Here is a 17,398-nt window from a genome sequence, read left to right as displayed (position 1 = left end):
ACTTTTGTGCTTTGGAGAACAAAAACAAAGTGTTCACTTATGCGTAAATTTTCCTCCTGTATCATTCTACTAGCTTAATAGCCAATAAATAAAAATATGGTATATAACACATCGATTTTCATCAAAATTTTCTATGAAAAATATGAACTCGAAAAAGTGTTTACTTTCTTTTTTACTGAGTGTATATGATACACTGTATGCATAATGTGTGCGTGATATCCACACGAAAATGCAATGTCATCTTTCAAGCACACGGGTGTGCAAATATCACGCCGCAGCTTGTCCAAATAGATTGAAGTATATATACTTCGAACTTTATACCAGATTACCAGAAAGATTCACCACGGTTGTTCACGGTTTGAAGTGGTCTCACCTGCAGTTATCATGGCGGACAACAAGCCGAAACTGACGTATTTCGCTGTGCGGAGTCTCGCCGAGGTTATTCGACTCGCTCTGAGTGCAGCGAAAGTAGAGGTTAGTTCTTTATTCCCACTTGTGTCTTTTGTATTATTTTGTGTCTGCTTACATGTCTTGAATTTCTGGTCTTAACGCAAATTATGTTTTTCTATTGCTTGAGATGTACAAAGAAAGTCTCTTATGTATACTGGGGATGGTACTGTATTGGTGGAGATGAGAATTGGGCTTTTAACTTTTTGCGAGATACCAAGAAACCACTTATGATAATAGTACAGAACATACCATCTTAAGAGGAATTCAAAGTTCATTTGAAAAAATCAGGTTTGGAATGACTGAAACATCCAAAAACAAAGTAAAACAAAGCGATGGTGATAAAGTGTTGGTCTCACACTTTATTAGAATCATCATTTTGGGGGATATCTCAGCCATTTCAAAACCAATTTTCATCAAATAAACGTTGAATTCCTCATAAAATTACATGCTCTTTCATATTTCATAAGAGGTTTCACACTATCTCACCTAAAATTGTTAGAAACCTGAAATTAGGGCCCAACCAAAACTTTACGATCCCTTTAATCACTGCTGATATGCGATGATGACTGCCGTACATTTTTTGTAATTGTGTAATATTGAACTGGTTTATGGAAAATATCTAATAACTTCCGAAATATCAGCTGCTCAGACCCAAACACTAAATAGACTGCAGTTTTTCACACATTTTACCCTGAACTGGTCGCAAAATCGAAGCTAATTATTGCAATATAACAGCTAAAATCAGAATAGCGACAACGACGTTGTTTTGTGATTATCCACAGCATGCAGATTCCATTTTTATTTGAAGCAACTTTGATTTTGACCAGCAGTCATGAATTTCGATCATTTCCGGCAAGTCATTGAGACTTCTCAAACGTACTTCTCTGCCTCTTTGATCGTTCTGATTCTTCACATTCGTAATCCGTTGTGTCTATAACACACAAAGACCGAATCGTTTAGAATTCATTGTACTCATTTGATGGAGCTATGTCATACCCCCTTTAACTCATTGTCATCAGTTATTGTAAAAAAAAAATCCCACAGTATCTGTAAATGCTTTCAATAGTGTATATGAGTATGTTTTTTTTTTCAATGTGTGTGTAATATATTTGTAATATGCTTTGTATGGTAAGTGTGTATTTTGTATCTCCATTTCTTCGTATTTGATATTATACTTTTACATTCTAATTGGATACGGAAATAAAGAAAAACAACAACAACAACAACAGGGGGTCGCAGAACCTGTCGCAGAACCACCCCCTATTCCCCTTTTTTTCGTGTTTGTATGATTATGCTTTCTATTATACGGTAAAATATGGGATCCCAGGGAAGAATAGTTGTATTTTGTGAATACGGCTGAATGGGCAATCCACCAGTATAGGCCGAATATATTTTTCTTGTATATTGTGCACTTTATTTGGATATAAAAATAAAGACAAGAAGAGGACATAGAGCCCGGATGACAGTAGCATCACCAAACGCACACACACACACACACACACACACAGAAACAAACAAACATATAGTAATATACACTGTGGCTCTTAAAAGATTCGAACAAATCGAGAAAAGAAAACTAAAGCACACACACACACGCACACACAGACAAATCATTACTGTCCGAGGATTCCGCTTTGGGTGGAGAAGGGGTAAGGATTTCATTGACCCTTGACCTTTACCATCCACCTCCCCCCTCAAAAAAAAAGAAAAAAAGAGCGGCACCTGTCATGATTGTGCATTTTCTTTTCTTGCCACTCCCTTCAGTACGAGGAGGCTTATTTGAGGTCCAGGGATCAGTTTGTACAGTTGATAACAGGTGAGTTTTTAATTATTACCACATCAGTAAACATGAATTAACAAAAATTATTATAATTTTTGCAAATCATACACGTAATACAGACAACAAATCTCTCTCTCATTCTCTCTCTCTCTCTGTCTCTCTACTGCTACTACTACTACTACCATAGTATACTTTACTGTTCTTCACATGCTAGTCAGTAAGGTATTCAGTCTTTTTTTTTCTCTCTTTTTTTGTGCACATGGTAGTTATTTTCAATCTGTCAAAGGAATAATTTGCTCCAAGTAAAAGCCAGCCTCATAAGAAAAAGTACAACTCTTGAAGCACAATTATTAACAATGAAAATTTGATCAAAATCGGGTAAATGTTTGACGTTATGAAATTGTGACGTCCATCGTCAATTTTCACTGACAATTCCTGAACAGACAATACTATTAAGTTTTGAAAGCAGAAAATTTTAATTTCGTCAGTTTTGCAAACGATCATTGGAAAATTGTGAGGGGATAAGATCAATGGCACACTCATTTGCATTAATTTCCCTCTTTTTATGCAATTTTCATCAAATTTTTAATTGTTTTCTTGCACTGTACTTTTTTTCGTAATTCATACCTACATACTACTTTGATTAGCATATAAAACAATATACATATAGACCCTGTTAGTAAACTCGTCGTCATGAATGCCTGTAATGCAGTTATTCGACTTCACAATCTACTATGATAGACGATTATTAAAAGGAATGAATAGAATGATTCCAGCAGAACAACTACGATCACACCTAGATAACACCAGCCTAGCAAATTCAGTTCTTTGGTACTGTGATGAAGAGAATAATTAAGCACACCTACAAACAAAGACGAAATCAGTTGAAGGGTTGTGTATAAGGAATATTAGTCTATTGATAAAAATTTGAATATTCTAAATATTTGGTAAACCGAGCTTCTACCAGCGACTTAACAACTTTTGCATATGATGATCACAGTCAACGACAGTCAGATATTTCTCGAGTAAGATTATTCTGCTTCACTTTCAATACTAATCTGTACGAAATTGCCCTTTGTACCACTATTCCTCCGTTAAGTGAATATGAATATGAACATAAATATGAATGTAAATATATAGATGATTTAGATTAATAGATACTTTATTTTCTGCAAATCAATAAATCAATCAACAATTCAATATACAGTAAGGCACATAATCATGAGCATGTGGGAAATATACAAAGTAAATTCAAGACAGAGTCATTTGACTTGCATAAACAAAGACATGAAATGAAATAATGGTATAATATACAGTATGCAAATTTATGCAGCGGGGATTACAACAACTACGACTATGGAGCGATTGTGCAGAGGGCCGCCATTGTAAGGCATATCTTGAAAAGATGGCCGGCCCGAGGAAATTATATGTTTACATAAACATGTATAACATGATTATATTATAATTACTTGTATTACGTATGTGTGTGTTGCTGATAAAATACCAAACATTTGCTTCCCTGTAGGCCTAAGTCATTCCAGTTCTGGGTATACACCTTCAAGAAACAGAGAGATAAAAGGGGGCGGGAGGGAAGGACGATGAATGATGTATTCGATACAAAGAGCAAGGTTCAATTTGGCGTACTTGATAAAAATGTTTTTCGTCACGCAGATGGGAAGCTGATGTTCAAACAGGTTCCCCTCCTGGAGATCGACGGGAAAACTCTGATTGGCAGTGACTGTACCCTCAGATACGTGTTGTCGCACACGGGGACTGATGGGGAAGAACAGTGACGACCAGACCCTGTAAGAGCGGTGGCCTAACTAATTGACAGTATACTCCTTGATTCAACTTTGTCCTTTTTTAGTTTTTCTGTTCTTGTTTCTGTCAATTGTTATTTTCATTAGAGATTATTGGGTATACCTGAGGGACAAGAACGCAGCGAAGTTATCTCTCTTTCTCTTGCTCTTTGTATATGTATATATATATATATATAATATATATATATATATATACATACCTTTTTATTTACTTATCTATTTATTTATTCATTTATAAATGATACTCCTCTCTTGAGGAGTTTATGAAGCAAGAACAATTTGGGTACCTGTAATCACGACCGTTTTTTTTCATGGTATATGTCAGTTTATAATTGAAAATTCAAGTTTGTATTCTAAATTGAATTTTTGTTTTGGTTTGTTTTTCAAATAACATTAAGAATTTACATAATACCAGTAAACATTGAAGTGAAATCATAACATTCTTACAAACGGTCCATCAACAAAAGCACGCAAGAATCGAATGACTGCCTTAGAGTGTCTATTTTACCACCTCGTCCTCTCCCTATATAATTAAACGTTTTTTGTTTTTGTTTTTGTTTTTTTTTACGCAGAATATCTTAACGGCTCCTCATCATAGCGTGCAAATTATTGTTATACATGTATCCTTGATGTGTGTCTTTAGCATCGACATGTTGACCTCGGGGGCGAGAGATATGTTCAAGTTGGGGATCTTCAATTACAAGTTTAAACCGACGGAAGAGGCACGGGCGGAGTTCCTGGAAAAAGCAACCAAGGAATGCCGAGAACGTTACCTACCAGTGTTTGAAAGAGTAATTTATCTGTTTTAAATACCCAATTACCGTGATTAAGAAGTAAGGGAAAAACATTAAACATGAAATCATTTAATTAAACATTGAAAATAATCTTAACAAAACAGAACATTGACAGGTATGGCGAAGATGTTCGACACTATTACCCAATATCAAATGGAAGTAGATTTTCCATGACACTGTATACACATTCATTAATGATTGCATCTGACATTCGGGTATAATAACTACTTCTATCGTTGGATCGATTTGAAAAAAAAGTAAAATGTTAAAGTGTTATAGTGGCCCATTCAGTAATCCATTTTTTTCATTTGTTTCCATATCCAAATCATACATCTCAAAATATATTAGTGGTCTTACATCAATTTCTCCTGGCCGCAGGCTACAGACAATGACAGAGCTACTACCTTCGACGTCGAGCCGAATTTCGATACATATTAATAGTATGTGCTCCCAGCGATCAGTGTGAAAATGTGTATACTCTCATTTAGTATCAATATTGGTACAGAAACTAGTAAATGGAGTAGAATGAGCATGTACAGTGATAATACAGAAACCAATAAATCAAATCAAATCTAATCAAAATCAATTGAATCAAATGTGACAAAAGATCTTAAGATGAGACTCCAATGCTCTTATCCCCCAGATCCTTACCGGGTAGCAAGGCCGGCTTCCTCGTGGGAGATACGTTGACGATGGCAGACATCGTATTCTTCGACGCCGTCAGCTACTTACAAGAAGCCCCGAATCTCAAGCACACGATGACAGAGTTCCCGCGCTGTCAGGCAATTATCTTTAAATAAAGGGATAGTAATAGTTTTGGTTAAGATGGGGATTCTGTTTTTTAACCTTTTGCGAGATGATTACAAACCACTTATATGAAATATCAAAGTGCATATTATTCTAAGAGCAATTAACAGTTTATTTGATGAAAATCGGTTCTGAAATGGCTGAGATATCCAAAAACAAAACCTTGTTTGACTTTGTTTTTTGATATCTCAGCCACTTCAGAACAAATTTTTCATCAATAAACGTTGAATTCCTCTTAGAATTGTATGCTCTTTGATATTTCATATGGGCCTAAGTGGTTTCTAATCATTTCGTAAAAAGTAAGATTTATGTTTCAATAATATGAATAAATAAATAAATAAGAATAAAACTTGAATCCCCACGTCAACCAAAATCATGTACCATACCTTTAACACTGATTTTAGTTTAAATGTAAAAGCAAGCAATGCTTAAAATTTTTGTTTCCTATTGTGACAACTATTTCGCATAGATGTAGGCCTACTTAACTTCAAACGACTAAAAGCAAATTTTCAAGTTAGCGCATCATTAGAAATCTATATCATATATCTTAAAAGTACGTGGTATTATTTTGATTTCTACCTTATTCGTATTCATATTCACATTCGTATTCATGTTCATATTCATTAATTTTCATCCTTCTAATCCAAAAGAGATCCGTGCGTGAGTCTGCGTACGTCTGATATACGTGTGACACCAAAACCTGTAGGTGTGGGGACAATGAATATCAATTTCACTTCAATCAACTAAAAACAAAGCTTTGCTAACAATGAATTATAACAGAATCTATGGAACGTTAGAAATCTGCGTGAATCACGGCACGTATAAAATATTACTTTGATTTTACATTTTGTAATCCCATAGGAGCAGATTTTAATTCATGACATTTTGAAGGAAAATTTTCTTTTGGAGTAGTTTTACGAATGTAGCCTCCTAAACCCAGATTAAAGATCGATCGATTAGACAGCGTTAATTGCAGAAAAATGAGGAAAATTTAGCATACATAAAACTATACATTCACGTGTGTGTGTGTGTATGTGTGTGTGTATGTGTGTTGAGAGAGAGAGAGAGAGAGAGAGAGAGAGAGAGGAAGAGGGAGAGACAAACAGACAGACGGGGGCAGACATAATATATACATAACTTTACTTATTCATGATTTTATTTACTGTTTCATCATTGGACCTTACATTTTCCGTTTCTCGATGCTTCTCCGCAGGCTTTCATCGCACACTTTTCTCAGCAGCCGGGCATCAAGGAGTACCTGGCTAGCCCGAGGCGGTTGCCCCATATGGACGACGACATGGTGGCAGAAGTGAAGCAAGTAGCCTACACTGGAAAACGTTGAAAGTTACAAAAAAAGGAAGTCGGGGTATAGAGGACGTCGAACGCCAATATTGTGATGAGATGACGAGTGGAGGATTCACGAAGATATAGGGAGGGTATAAATTTTCGGTTACAGCTCGTTATTCCGAAGGTTCGTTATTCCGAAGGCTCTTTATTCCTAAGATTCGTTACTCCGAAGGTTCATTGTTCCGAATTTCGTTTTCGGGTTAACCAATCTTCGGAGTAACGAACCTTCGGAATAACGCCACAAATTTTCGGATTAACGAACCCTTTTTCATTTTCGGATTAACGAACCTCGAGGTATAGGGAATTTGCGTGTGTCGGATTAACGACCCTTCGGAATAACGAACCTTCGGAATAGCATAGCGAACCTTCGGAATAACGAACAGCACCCAAATTTTCATGTACTTGTTCAAGCTACAGCGTTCAAGTTATACCCACTTTACTCGTTTAATTCGACGTATCGAAATTTTGGTAGTAAAACAAAACGCCAAAAATACTTAAGCATGATAAGGCTCAAAGTTTCCCATTATGTGTCTTTACCAAGCGTAAACTCTTTAAAAAAATGTGGCAGAAGTCGAGTTTTGGAATTATAGGAAATGTAAGAACTCTACTCTCAAATTCTTCCATGTATACTGTAAACAGACCATGGGTTTCATTTTCAAAAGCTAAATATCTGCAATGATAAAGGATATTGGAAGTCAGGATAAGTCAAAACTTATCTATACAAAGTAGCCTATGACTGTTAATTTGAAGTCATTTCTCAGTAGTACTGGCAACTCTGACCTTTTACGTACACTTAAGAAATAGTAATTGTAGAGTAATATATTGTGTTTGGTAAATTGTAATTTTTATTGCTGTATTTTGTATTATGGTATAATTTGTTTGTTTGTTTGTAAAGCGCATTGAAATTCTTTTCAAGTCTAAAATGCGCTATATAAGAATTTGTTATTACTATTATCATTATTACTATAATTATTATTATTATTATTATTATTATTATTATTATTATTATTATTATTATTATTATTGGGTAGTCCTGTGAAGTAGAAAAGCGATTTCAAATTTCCTTTCCACTGACAGACGTCCCACAAAGATATCGACAGGGAATAACGGGAACAATAATAATTATAAAAAAAGGGGAGCAATTAAAAAACCCTCCTGTGGCTTCCAATACATAGAACATGTTTTGAAAGACCAATTTATTTTTGTTATGAAAACATTAAGCAAAGGAACGGTAATGAGTCGACTGCCGCACTGAATGACATTGAACCATTAACATGATTTAAAGAAAGTGATTGCATCGTTACAGCCCTTAATGTTTGTAAACATGTACTTCTATTCTAGCTCACACTGCGTCATTGTCCTGCTAAATTTAATCACCTCCAGTAATATTGTAATGTACAAACAGTATAATGGATATCATGAGACCACTAATGATTATCTATATCCTATTTTTCTCTGATCTGGTCATAGTGGTGACGTTGAGGGCGTGATTAATAGTTCATTAAGATTTATGATATGATGGATTAACCATCTGTCTTTTTTCTTGAATGGACAAAGAAAGAAGTAGTTTTTTTTTTCAGAATTATAGCATCTGATTATTTCGATATTCATAAAGCATTTTATCGTCCTATTTCAGTTTTGTTCAAGTGTATTGATACGTATGTAGTGAAATGTGTAGAGAGGAGCGACAATCTGCATTATGATATGCTTTATTTCGATAGTTTTATATGGAACATAATGGTTGGTGTGTGCACATCGCAAACGACAGTACATACATAACTTCACACAAAAGAATGCACATAATTACACTGGCCATGAGCACTGACACAACCTCATAATAATACACACACACAAACACACAAATATGCCTACAAACACGCACACAGTTACATACACCAATATACACATGCACATGCATGCGCTCATACAGAAACATAAGGTTAAAGTATATTCTTTCCTATAATACTATTCTATCAGACGACATGGTGAAAGTCGAAAGAAATTAAGATAAAGAGGAAATGTGCCGAAGCATTCTGCAAAGAGGGTAGGCCTACCGTCTCCATACACTTGAGGAGAACATTCTACAGCACGAAGGTACCACGTGAGACAATAGTTATGAAAACAGAATTCATCTCCACCTTGACTAATAAAAAAAAAAAGAGTGAAGTGAAACAATCAGAACAGCGAAACCTGCCAAAAAGGAGGACAAAATCTCGCAGAAAAACAGAAATATCCAATTTTTTGCAAGGAATGATACCATTCATTATCACTTTGGGTGACATGAAAATTGAATAAAGCAATGTCATCGCCTCACACGTATTTGACTTGTTTGACAGAGAAAACATTATAAATCTCGATTAGGTTTAATTGTAGCCAACCCTTAGAAAATGAGAAAACCCAACACATCGAAAAAAGAAAAAAACACACGATGTATTTCATTAACTTTCGGTTTTAATGAAAATACAAGTCATCAGTAAGTATCGTACTTAAAAAAAGAGAGAAATATGGACAAAATTCAAGTCATCAATCAGTATCGTACACAGAAAAAAAAACCCGAATATGGACATTATGGATATCAACTGCAAAACACACTTTTGCTTAGATGTAAAACAAATTAAAAACTGTGGTAAAATAGATGAACGCTGGAAATTGTTCCATGTATTTGGAAAGTGAGATTTGACTTTATAATATACGTACTTGTTTTGAACGTGTTTGACTTTATTTCCTGTCTTTTCTTTGGGAATAGATTTAAGGATAACAACGCATGGAAGCAAACGGGTGATGGAATTTAGTTTCCATGCATGGAACGTTGCCACTGAGCACACAAACTTGTAATAACCCAACGTAGCTCTCAGGGTAAAATTCACTGTGAATAGATACCTTTACGAATAATATTACAGCCATCCATGAAATAAAACAAAGTGTAATACTAATGAAAATGTTTATAATCCCGATAGTAATAACACTAACTTTGATAACACTGTCTTGATAATGATAATGATAATGATGATGATGATGATGATAATAATGATAATAACAATAATAATAATAATAATAATAATAATAATAATAATAATAATAATAATAACAATGGTGAGCTCTTAGTAGTCCTTGGATAGCTTCTCCGGTGTAAGCAGAGGGCGCCCCGTCTTTATCTTTCTAACCCGAGCATTGCAAGGAATAATTTAGTTATCTTTGTACCTTGGTCAAGAGGGACATTCTGTTATATCCGATGATGCAAGGAAGGGCAGGGTTCGATTTTAGGACTGCCTATTTAAAGTTCTAATTTCCTCTCTCTCTGCCCCTATACATTGAATATAAAGGTTGGGCCTGCGTATTAAAAAGAGCAATTTGATAATGAAATTCACAGATCTCACACGCACTTTAACCGACGGGGTTACATTACAGTGTTACATTGCTATGTCATTCGTATAAATACGTATGTATCGATGGCCTGGAAGAGACAAGGGAAAACTTTAAAAAGTAAGCGACTGACTTGGCAAATGAGATTTTATGATCTACTTTGGCAATACACGTACGTGGTACAAACGTTTAAACTGAAGTAATTGGAAACACCGGCAGAAAGTCATTTTGAGCCTTTTCAAAGTTATTCTATAATGTAGCAAAGGATTGCTACCTTGCGTTATTTCAGTTTCATCACACTCATCACGAAACCAACGTCAACCATGTCAACGCAGTATCTAAGCATTCCAGTGAAGAGAGTGCTGAAAAATACAATTGCATAAAAACAAAGAATCCCCTGCATTTCAAACAAATCTAATTTCGGATTTCCCCTATCCCATTCTGGGTCTAACTGTCATTCTAAAAGACAAGCAGTCAGTGGAACCTGATATGAACGAAGATTCAGGAAAGGATTTAGAATAAACAGCGTCTTTCTTGTCTTCGAAATATGATTTACCGCATTAACTGCACGATACTAAATTCGCCAATAAAAGATAACAGTATTGGGATGCTTCATTCTTTATTTTCAAGAATGCAAAATAAGAATAAAATCATGATTCTGTTGAAAACAATCATAAACATCAGCAATCGTAAATGCACGGAATTTATTTAGGAATGTGACATAAATCATGTTAATCAGCACAGGCTAGTCTCAGAAAGAGTGAGCGAAAATTACTGGATCAATGATACTATAGGCAGCGAGCGTGGCAGTCCTCGCAGTCCGTGCCGAGGGTGCACAGGCTGGGCGAGACGGACCCGTGGCCCCCGTCCTCGCAGATCCCGTTCTTGCGACTGAAACAGATGTCCGAACACTGGATCTCTGTGGATGCGGGATCGGCAAGCGGTGAGGGTGAGGATGAGGAGGAAGAAGAAGAAGAAGAAGAAGAAGAAGAAGAGGAGGAGGAGGAGAAGAAGAAGAAAAAGAAGAAAAAGAAAAAGAAGAGGAGGAGGAAGAGGAGGAGGAGGAAAAGGAATAGGAAGAGGAGGAGGAAGAAGAAGAGGAGGAGGAAAAGGAGGAAGAGGAGGAGGAGAAGGAGGAGGAGGAGGAGGAGGAAGAGGAGGAGGGGGAGGAGGGGGAGGGGGCGGGAAGGAGGGGAAGGAGGAAGAAGAAGAGGGAGGGAGGAGGAAGATTAGAAAGAGAAGGAGGAGGGGAAGAGGGGAAGGTGAAGAGAAGAGAAGGTGAGAGACAATGTCGGTCATAAGTTTTTGGGCTTACTCGCGTATCTGAGTGCTCTGTAAGGTCAGACATAAACATGGATAAGAGGATGTGCTTGACTGTTTTGTATATAGGGCCTACGCTAATTTAAAAATTTCGAAGTCAACATTGAATGTGTATGATCTTCCATGACAAACTTTCCAGATATTCTTTCCTATCACCACGATATTACCATAAAATGTGTTTGAATTTTACCACAAGAGAAGTGACCAAGCACTGTCGTAGTACCCTCTTAGATTGTGACCAGCACAACATGACCGTCTGGCGGAAGCTCGGTGGTCTACGCCTCCCCGGTGGTCATAGGAGGTCGTTGTTTCGAATCAAGCCCGAGTATGTATGCCCATGATTTTCAATCATGGCTATAGTACTTTAGAACATCGAGTACCTCGGTGCTTATGCAGGTCATAACCTGTTTCAACCGGACTATGATTTAATTCAATGATCACAGATCAAGAAAAGATGATGTTTCATAGTTTATTAGGCTTATCTCTTGTTTTAGTTGAAGTTGAATCTTGATGAGCAAACATAACGATTTAGTCGAAACCCCCATCATACTTTTTTCAATAATCATTATCTAGGAGATTCAATTATTTCAGTCATAACTGTCTTCTTCCCTTTGAACCCATGCTCGAGTCGGCCGCTCAAAAATAGTTTACAGTACTTGCCAAAGTGGTCCTACACTTCGAGGACAGAAAAACACTTGATTCATGTCTTTTTACATAACGACAAGCCACTCTCTATTAAAGGAAGGTATGTCTTTATAATGTTAATTATACTTTTCGCCATCCCTACTTTTATAAAAGATGAGTGATATGATAATGATAAAGACATGGGAATGTGCTAAAAGAAATTGAACAAATATTGAAGAAATAAAAATCAAAGTAACTCGATTGCGCATATCCGAGTATCAATCTGAAATATCAATTTCTAAAGAACTATACTCGGAGATTACACAATATCAGTTTTATTTGTTGGAATTGATAGGGCATGTATCAAAATCGGCTTTCCAGGAGGATGCAACTTCAAACACCTTCACAACATACAGCAGGATCGGGGGGGGGGGGGAGGTTAGGGGGTTAACCTCCCTCCCCCTCGGGCTGCCAAGTGAAAAATGGTTGTATAGAAAAACGCCATCATGTGTCCAGATCCACGCAGTGTGTCTCTACAGCACCCGTGCGCTCATCCCAACGTTGCCACAGTTGCGGAGACCTTGTGCAGATTGTATATTCACACTTTTGCTGACATTTATTCTTGAGTGCATTTAGTTGTGCTTCATAATTCTTTTTTAAGCAGGGACCTACTATTAATATAGTCTATACTATGAACGGAGGTCTTTCTTTGATCCCATCATCACCGCTACCCGATTATGAGCATCTTGATCGATGAGTACATTCTGATGTTCGGAAAATGACGATTGTGTATTATAAAATGGGTTCAAGAATGTAGCCAATTGGAAGCGCTGAAATGAGTCACATGTGCGTGCATTAATTTTTACTATCATGCACGGCCTAGCAAAAAAGCGTAAAGTCACTGACGTCACAATGTTTACACTAGCAGTGCGCACTTAATCAGTTGTTACAAGTGCGTCGCGCGCTACCATACGCGCTGTCAATCCTGTAAACAACTTCTCGTTCGGGCTGCCAGCCGGCCTTTCTTGTGCACAACAATCATGTGGCGTACGTATAGACGTCTACGCTAATACGTACAGTACTTACATGTGCGGGATTTCCGAGTGCGACGTGCGTAAATGTTTGGGACGAACATCCTCGGACGTCTTGACCCACGAAGGTACGTGAAAAACGCTGACAAATGCTGTTATTTTTTGAATTTTCGACCCATTTTATAAAACAAATGATGCACAGGATTATTTCGTGGCGTTAGTGGAGGCGTAGCTCACTCTCGGGTATTTACAATGTAGTGCAACATGCACTCGGCTTCGCCTCGTGCATGTTTCACAATTGTAAATACCCTCGAGTGCACTATACGCCTACACTAACGCACTCTATCCTGTGCATCATTTGTATAATCATGCATTATTACTGACAAATGAAACGTTTCCATCATTTCGGTCTATTTGGCCGAGGCGCCTTTTCAGACTCAACTGCCTTTGGATAAAAACACCAATGATAGGGGGGGGGGGCAGCAAACCTCAAAACATGACAGATTTTGCGTCACAAAATTACTAATTATTAAAGTGCATGGAAATGTATTGTGGACACGCAGGTAACGTTGCTTCATCGTTCATTTTTGTCCCCGCCGAACGAGTTCGAGCAGGGGACTATGAAACGGGCTCCGTACGTGTGTGTGTCCGTGTGTCCGTGTGTCCGTCCGTCCGTCCGTCCGTCCGTGTGTCCGTCCGTGTGTGCGTCCGTGTGTGATCAAAATGTTCAAAATGCTACTCCTTCGCCATTTCTAACCCAATTTTGATTCTGTTTGCTTTATATGATAGCACTACATGGGAGCTTTGAAACTTCTATACAGAATTTCAATTGTGACCTTTGACCTTGACCTTTGACCTATATTGTACATTTTGCTTCAAAATGCTACTCCTTCGCCATTTCTAACCCGATTTTGATTCCGTTTGCTTTATATGATGGCACTAGGTGAGGGCTTCAAAACTTCTACACAGAATTTTGACCTTTGACTTCTTTGACCTTTGACCTTGATTTTTGACCTATATTGTACATTTTGCTACAAAATGCTACTCCTTCACCATTTGTAACCCGATTTCAATTCCGTTTGCTTTAAGTGATGGCACTAGGTGAGGGCTTCAAAACTTCTACACAGAATTTTGACCTTTGACTTCTTTGACCTTTGACCTTGATTTTTGACCTATATTGCACATTGCCTACAAAATGCTACTCCTTCGCCATTTCTAACCCGATTTTGATTCCGTTTGCTTTATGTGATGGCACTAGGTGAGGGCTTCAAAACTTCTACACAGAATTTTGACCTTTGACTTCTTTGACCTTTGACCTTGATTTTTGACCTATATTGTACATTTTGCTACAAAATGCTACTCCTTTGCCATTTGTAACCCGATTTCAATTCCGTTTGCTTTAAGTGATGGCACTAGGTGAGGGCTTCAAAACTTCTACACAGAATTTTGACCTTTGACTTCTTTGACCTTTGACCTTGATTTTTGACCTATATTGCACATTGCCTACAAAATGCTACTCCTTCGCCATTTCTAACCCGATTTCGATTCCGTTTGCTTTATGTGATGGCACTAGGTGAGGGCTTCAAAATGTTCATGGTAAGACATACATGTCGTGTACCGTAACTTTCCATGTTTACTCTGAAACAATGTGCGAGAAATTAGAAAAATTATATTACAAATCACAATCAACCTTTCAAAATATTTGCTTTTTTCTCGTAAAGTACGCGCATTTAGCAAAGTAAATTGGCTGAGCAAGGATTTCCTAATAAACAACTGCACATGCATTTTTTTTTTAATTTCAAAGAATTATTGTTTTCTGTGCATGTAGTTTTTAGATTTCTCAAAGCGCCGTCTTTTTTAATCCAGGCTGGATGGCTGCGGGCGGTCATGATGAGATCAAACAAGGAAAGCTTGTTTAAAATGTTATTGTGACGCTTTTGACAGAAACAGGTGTTTGAATGAATTAACTAGTGATGTATGTCCACGTGTAGTGGGCCCGTGGTTTTATCATCAGGGGGAATATAACTTCATTTAATTAATAAACTACCAAAATGTAAGCCATATCACAGTGTATCAAGTGAAATAAAAAATAAAATCTTCGGACTGCTCAGAGAGATAGCGGCTTCAAGCACCGACCATCAAAGGCTCAATTCAATGCACTTGTCGGGATTCTTTTGCCCATGGGCCATCAATGATAGCAAACTGGCTGCTGTTTGAATGATTATTTAGCCGGTTGGAACCCCGGCAATTATCGAACCTCCTTGGATTTACTAATAACTATTGACAATTACATACCGAACCCTTCGGTGGAGTTGCATACGTGGCACACATCACCGTCCCAGTCGTCCATACACTCGCACTCGAAGTCGGGCACGGCGGAGCTACCCGAGCCGACTCGTACGTCCACGCACTGGCCCCCGTTGTGACACGGACTCGAACTAGCATAAGTGATGTTGGTGATGACATTGATATAATATTGATAATTGAATAAAAATATGGATACGTCATAAAAACACACATGCATACAACGAGATCTTAACATTAAACTTGAAAATTGATAAGTATAAAGTAAGCTCCATAATGTCATTCAAATTATGCATGCATTGTAATAATCACATAAATGTATCTTGATCCATTTCTGTATTGACAGTTGCAGTTTTGTTATTTAACGGTGCGTCAATCAGAAAGTGAAAAAGATTTTGTTATTCCGAAGCTAGTTGGTTAATTCGAATACGAAATAAGGTGCCTAAGTGTTGGTATAGTACGCAAACTCCAGTTTATTTTCTGATCAACGGGTCCTTTTTCATTTTCGGATTAACGAAGCTTTGCTATAACAACCTTATTGCATTTCCAGGTGAATTTGAGATCATTGTGTAATATTCATGGCCAAGACTAATAAGGGGTTTCACAGATCCACTTTATGCATGAGTAGAAAAAAAAGGTCATTATCATTTGTACGATCAGGCAGGTTGGTTTTGGGGTGCACTGAGATAAGCATCTGTGATGTAAAATTATTGTTCATACTAATAATCCTTATAAATAATGCTTGTTAGCACAACCGCCTGACAACAAGCCTGATATTTGGCAATATTGATATAAAAGGGTCGTTGATGCATTCAACACAAAACAGTGAAATGGATGTCTGCCGAAATGTCAATCGACGGCCCATTCTAGTCACCTGATCTGGAACAAGCACGTTCATTCTTAGTTTGAACATGGATTCCAGAAATCGTACGTACAGGGCAAGCTCATGCATGCATTGTGCCGCTTTGAAAACGGGTAAAATACCTAACCAAATGAGAGAGAGAAAAAAAACCCAAAGGTCATTAGATTTGTACCAATGTGCAGCTGAGCTGACTGAGCACTTAAAAATGATTGGTACCTTGCCTACGCAAGGGGGCGGCATTTTCCTTTTTGTATATGAACAGAATTAGCTACTGCATATAGGAAACACACACCTCGTGGGGTACATGTTAGCACTTCTAATCAGACGGCTTACAAACTTTCTTTAACTATTATTTCTTAGCAATAACACGACTTTTCAAACTGATAAATAAGAGATATAATCAGTGGGGGAAAAGAAATTAATATAATGCATCTATGTTTCACATCTAAACGAATTATAATGACCTTGATTTGAAGTATCACGGGACGAGTTAATGATTGATAATCTTGGGTCACAGCTAACTGTACGACCTTGACATTTTTCTCGACTTGTACAGTAATGCACCAGTACAAAAACAAATTCACACGTGTATACACACCTGCACGGACACACCCTGAATGGTGGTGTCGGGGCGGGGGTGTGTCTCTTCGTGAGAAGAGCGGACCGGAAGGTGGGCGTGGCTTGTGTTGAGGCGTTCTGGATGCTGTCCAGCCAAAGTAAGGCGCTGAACACCGCTACAGCAATACTGCACACGGCAAGGCGTACGTCCATGTTGAGATGTATTATGGCCGATGGAAATATTTCTATATTACACAAAAAAGGTAGAGTTATAGACACACAAGAGGCATAAAATTGCATCTGTATGGAATTAATGCCCTCTGCGAGTTGATAAAGGA

The 17,398-nt window shown here is 37.5% G+C and overlaps 1 protein-coding gene, 1 long non-coding RNA gene and 1 pseudogene across 2 annotated transcripts; 2 read left to right on the top strand and 1 right to left on the bottom strand.

Annotated features, from left to right (window-relative positions):
- Positions 1-343: 343 nt before the first annotated feature.
- LOC139719045 (glutathione S-transferase A3-like) lies at positions 344-5,282 on the top strand (annotated as a pseudogene).
- Positions 5,283-5,494: 212 nt separating this feature from the next.
- LOC139719073 (uncharacterized) lies at positions 5,495-8,168 on the top strand. Its single transcript, XR_011710059.1, has 2 exons — positions 5,495-5,626; positions 6,865-8,168. It is a non-coding gene; the product is annotated as an uncharacterized lncRNA (long non-coding RNA).
- Positions 8,169-11,149: 2,981 nt separating this feature from the next.
- LOC139719044 (uncharacterized) lies at positions 11,150-17,273 on the bottom strand. The gene is made up of 3 exons (XM_071630488.1): positions 17,101-17,273; positions 15,632-15,774; positions 11,150-11,280 (listed from the first exon to the last, which is right to left on the bottom strand). The coding sequence occupies exons 1-3, from the start codon at positions 17,271-17,273 to the stop codon at positions 11,150-11,152; spliced, it is 447 nt and encodes a 148-aa protein (XP_071486589.1).
- Positions 17,274-17,398: the final 125 nt, after the last annotated feature.

This window comes from Diadema antillarum, unplaced genomic scaffold (assembly GCF_040938485.1).
Source record: "Diadema antillarum isolate AM-2024a unplaced genomic scaffold, OU_Dant_1.0 scf00000103, whole genome shotgun sequence".
Taxonomy (NCBI): domain Eukaryota; kingdom Metazoa; phylum Echinodermata; class Echinoidea; order Diadematoida; family Diadematidae; genus Diadema; species Diadema antillarum.
The sequence above is the reverse complement of the archived record's forward strand: the minus strand, read 5'-3'. Positions and strand labels throughout refer to the sequence as shown.